This window comes from Siphateles boraxobius, unplaced genomic scaffold (assembly GCF_051911475.1).
Source record: "Siphateles boraxobius isolate OS27281-9 unplaced genomic scaffold, OSU_SipBor_1 349, whole genome shotgun sequence".
Taxonomy (NCBI): domain Eukaryota; kingdom Metazoa; phylum Chordata; class Actinopteri; order Cypriniformes; family Leuciscidae; genus Siphateles; species Siphateles boraxobius.
In genome coordinates this window covers 17162-22500 of record NW_027508974.1, presented here as the reverse complement: position 1 = coordinate 22500, position 5339 = coordinate 17162, and the positions used below count along the sequence as shown (strand labels likewise).

The following is a 5339-nucleotide window of genomic DNA, read 5'->3' as shown; positions in this document are numbered from 1 at the left end:
CTCAAACACTCACTCTCTCAAACACTCACTCTCTCAAACACTCACTCTCTCGAACACTCACTCTCTCGAACACTCACTCTCTCGAACACTCACTCTCTCGAACACTCACTCTCTCGAACACTCACTCTCTCGAACACTCACTCTCTCGAACACTCACTCTCTCGAACACTCACTCTCTCGAACACTCACTCTCTCGAACACTCACTCTCTCGAACACTCACTCTCTCGAACACTCACTCTCTCGAACACTCACTCTCTCGAACACTCACTCTCTCGAACACTCACTCTCTCGAACACTCACTCTCTCAAACACTCACTCTCTCAAACACTCACTCTCTCAAACCCTCACTCTCTCAAACACTCACTCTCTCAAACACTCACTCTCTCAAACACTCACTCTCTCAAACACTCACTCTCTCAAACACTCACTCTCTCAAACACTCACTCTCTCAAACACTCACTCTCTCAAACTCACACACTCACTCTCTCAAACACTCACTCTCTCAAACACTCACTCTCTCAAACACTCACTCTCTCAAACACTCACTCTCTCAAACACTCACTCTCTCTCAAACACTCACTCTCTCTCAAACACTCACTCTCTCTCAAACACTCACTCTCTCAAACACTCACTTTCTCAAACACTCACTCTCTCAAACACTCGCTCTCTCAAACACACACTCTCTCAAACACTCACTCTCTCAAACACTCACTCACTCTCTCTCAAACACTCACTCTCTCAAACACTCACTCACTCTCTCTCAAACACTCACTCTCTTTTAAACACTCACTCTCTCTCAAACACACACTCTCACACACTCACTCTCTCAAACACTCACTCTCTCAAACACTCACTCACTCTCTCTCAAACACTCAGCCTCTCTCAAACACACACTCTAACACTCACTCTCTCAAACACTCACTCTCTCAAACACTCACTCTCTCAAACACTCACTCTCTCACTCACTCACTCTCTCACTCACTCACTCTCTCACTCTCTCACTCTCTCACTCTCTCACTCTCTCACTCTCTCACTCACTCACTCACTCACTCACTCACTCACTCTCTCTCTCAAACACTCACTCTCTCAAACACTCACTCACTCTCTCTCAAACACTCACTCACTCTCTCTCAAACACTCACTCTCTCTCAAACACTCACTCTCAAACACTCACTCTCAAACACTCACTCTCAAAACTCACTCTCAAACAGTCACTCTCAAACAGTCACTCTCAAACAGTCACTCTCAAACACACACTCTCTCAAACACACACTCTCACACACTCACTCTCTCAAACAATCACTCTCTCAAACACTCACCCTCTCAAACACTCACTCTCTCAAACACTCACTCTCTCAAACACTCACTCTCTCAAACACTCACTCTCTCAAACACACACTCTCACACACTCACTCTCTCAAACACTCACAACACACTCTCAAACACTCACTCTCTCAAACACTCACTCTCTCAAACACTCACTCTCTCAACCACTCACTCTCTCAAACACTCACTCTCTCAAACACTCACTCTCTCAAACACTCACTCTCTCAAACACTCACTCAATCTCTCAAACACTCACTCACTCTCTCAAACACGCACTCTCTCTCAAACACGCACTCTCTCTCAAACACTCACTCTCACACTCACTCACTCTCTCTCAAACACTCACTCTCTCAAACACTCACTCTCTCACTCACTCACTCACTCTCTCACTCACTCACTCTCTCTCTCAAACACTCACTCTCTCAAACACTCACTCACTCTCTCTCAAACACTCACTCTCTCAAACACTCACTCTCTCTCAAACACTCACTCTTTAACACTCACTCTTAAACACTCACTCTTAAACACTCACTCTCTCAAACACACACTCACACACCCACTCTCTCCAACACTCACTCTCTCAAACACTCACTCTCTCAAACACTCTCTCAAACACTCACTCTCTCAAACACTCACTCTCTCAAACACTCACTCTCTCAAACACTCACTCTCTCAAACACTCACTCACTCTCTCTCAAACACTCACTCACTCTCTCTCAAACACTCACTCTCTCAAACACTCACTCTCTCAAACACTCACTCTCTCAAACACTCACTCTCTCAAACACTCACTCTTTAACACTCACTCTTAAACACTCACTCTCTCAAACACTCACTCTCTCAAACACTCACTCTCTCTCAAACACTCACTCTCTCTCAAACACTCACTCTCTCTCAAACACTCACTCTCTCAAACACTCACTCTCTCAAACACTCACTCTCTCAAACACTCACTCTCTCAAACACTCACTCTCTCAAACACTCACTCTCTCTCAAACACTCACTCTCTCTCAAACACTCACTCTCTCAAACACTCACTCTCTCAAACACTCACTCTCTCAAACACTCACTCTCTCAAACACTCACTTTCTCAAACACTCGCTCTCTCAAACACTCGCTCTCTCAAACACACACTCTCACACACTCTCTCTCAAACACTCACTCTCTCAAACACTCACTCTCTCAAACACTCACTCTCTCAAACACTCACTCTCTCAAACACTCACTCTCTCAAACACTCACTCTCTCAAACTCTAACTCTCTCAAACACTCACTCTCTCAAACACTCACTCTCTCAAACACTCACTCTCAAACACTCACTCTCTCAAACACTCACTCTCTCAAACACTCACTCGCTCTCTCAAACACTCACTCTCTCAAACACTCACTCTCTCAAACACTCACTCTCTCAAACACTCACTCTCTCTCAAACACTCACTCTCTCTCAAACACTCTGACACACTCTCACACACTCACTCTCTCTCAAACACTCTGACACACTCTCACACACTCACTCTCTCTCAAACACTCTCTCACTCACTCTCTCAGAATAATCTATTCATGTATTAGCATGATTGCATTATTAACATGCAATAAATTTGCATATAAAGGAACATCATGAACAAACAAAACATTTAAGGCATTTTTGTAAATTGATTAATATTACTAAAATATATAAATTAAAAACTAACGTGATACATCTTTAAATGTGTGTAAAAAGACATTCATTAGATCAAGACTAGAATGAAATACATCTTTAATGAGGAAGTGATGATGATGTTTATGTATTTATTTATGTGTGTTTCTTGGACTTACAGTCTCTTTTTGTCCACGACTCTCTTCACACGTACAGCTCTCTGTTCAGAATACAGTTTACACACACCTGCACACACACACACACAATATGAGCCGGTGTGGGTGTGTGTGTGTGTGTGTGTGTGAATTTCTACTGTATGTGTGTGTCTGTACCTTTGAGATACCCCTCTATCAGATCCAGCACTGCTGCACGATGATCCTTCACCTGTGCTGAGACCTGCTGTTTGTTCACTGAAAAAACATTCACACACACACTATCATTATACACTGACATTTGGACACCATAAAATGTCCAAGATCATTTATCTTCATTTTGAACACATATACAAATATCGTCAGACGTTTGGAATTAAGAATTTTTAATGTTTCTAAAAGAGTCTCTTCTGCTCGCCAAATTTGATCAAAAATACATTTAAAAAAAGTGAAATATTATTACCCTTTAAAATATCTGTTTTCTGTGTGAATATATGTTAAAGTGTAAATTATTCCTGTGATCAAAGCTGAATTTTCACTATCATTACTCCAGTCTTCAGTGTCACATGATCCTTCAGAAATCACTATAATATGATGATTTGATGCTCAAGAAACATTTATGATTATTATCAGTGTTGAAAACATATTCATATTTTTGTGGAAACAGATACATTTGATTTTTTTCAGGATTCTTTGATGAATAGAAAGTTCAAAAGAGCAGAATTTATTTGAAATATAGTTGTTTGTAACATTATAAATGCCACTTTTAGACATGTATGCCTCTGTAGAAATCATCTCTATAATCATAAATAACAAAGCAATACTCGTACTCTCAGACCGCAGTTGTCCGATGGCGTCAGCACAAGATCTCATGAAGATCTGAGCATCCTGATCAATCTGATCTCTCTCGGCGTCTGTCATCCGAGACACATCTGAACACAACACACTGCAGACACGCGCACACATACACACACACACACATACATAAACACACACACACACACGCACGCACGCACGCACATGCGCGCAAACACACACACGCACATGCGCACAAACACACACACGCCCGACACACACACACACACACACGTGCACAAACACACACGCACGCACATGCGCACAAACACACGCACGCACACACACACACGCACAGAAACACACATATTATTCATATTTAGTAGTATTGTTATTTTTTTATAGAAACACTAAATTACGAAAAACGTCACGCATCATTAACACACATTCCGTCATAAAAACGGTAAAAGTGCTGATTGAGGGATGTTTTGGTAAAAGTTTAGTTATGCTTTTAATTCATATCACATATAAATGTATTTTAATCACACATTGTTCTATAATTAATCACATCCAACAATTATTTATATTATATTGTAAAACATGTTTCACATTGAAACTCCAAATTAATGTAGAAAAACAGTTTATTTAAAATATTTTTTAAGAGGTTAATGGCATAAAATTAGTAATTATAGCCATTCAACATTACATTATAATTAAAAGCCATAATTTTAAATTTAATGACAAAGTTAAAACATTTAATTTAGATTAGCTTAAAACAATCTTCACATAAATCTATTATAATTAATGTCTCATTTAGTTTTGTTTTGTTTTTTAAAGCCTATTAAATGTTTAAAACGATGGCTTTCAATTACACAGTAAAACCTGTAATTATTCAGTTCATCCCGAAACCGAGATTAATCATGACTGTGTGTTCGAGATTAATCATGACTGTGTGTTCGAGATTAATCATGACTGTGTGTTCAAGATTAATCATGACTGTGTTCGAGATTAATCATGACTGTGTTCGAGATTAATCATGACTGTGTGTTCGAGATTAATCATGACTGTGTTCGAGATTAATCATGACTGTGTGTTCGAGATTAATCATGACTGTGTTCGAGATTAATCATGACTGTGTTCGAGATTAATCATGACTGTGTTCGAGATTATCATGACTGTGTTCGAGATTAATCATGACTGTGTGTTCGAGATCAATCATGACTGTGTTCGAGATCAATCATGACTGTGTTCGAGATTAATCATGACTGTGTTCGAGATTATCATGACTGTGTTCGAGATTATCATGACTGTGTTCGAGATTAATCATGACTGTGTGTTCGAGATTAATCATGACTGTGTGTTCGAGATTATCATGACTGTGTTCGAGATTATCATGACTGTGTTCGAGATCAATCATGACTGTGTGTTC

At 39.9% G+C, this 5339-nt stretch overlaps 1 protein-coding gene across 1 annotated transcript in view; it reads right to left on the bottom strand.

Annotated features, from left to right (window-relative positions):
* Nucleotides 1–4102, bottom strand: part of LOC143702186 (syntaxin-18-like) — a 13227-nt gene extending 9125 nt beyond the window's left edge. Inside the window, exons 1-3 of the mRNA XM_077195706.1 lie at nt 3946–4102; nt 3296–3373; nt 3143–3209 (exon numbers count right to left, since the gene is read on the bottom strand). Of these exons, the coding sequence (XP_077051821.1) occupies nt 3143–3209; nt 3296–3373; nt 3946–4081 (281 nt within the window). The 5' untranslated portion in view covers nt 4082–4102. The remainder of the gene's footprint in view (nt 1–3142; nt 3210–3295; nt 3374–3945) is intronic.
* Between the last annotated feature and the right edge of the window lie 1237 nt (nt 4103–5339).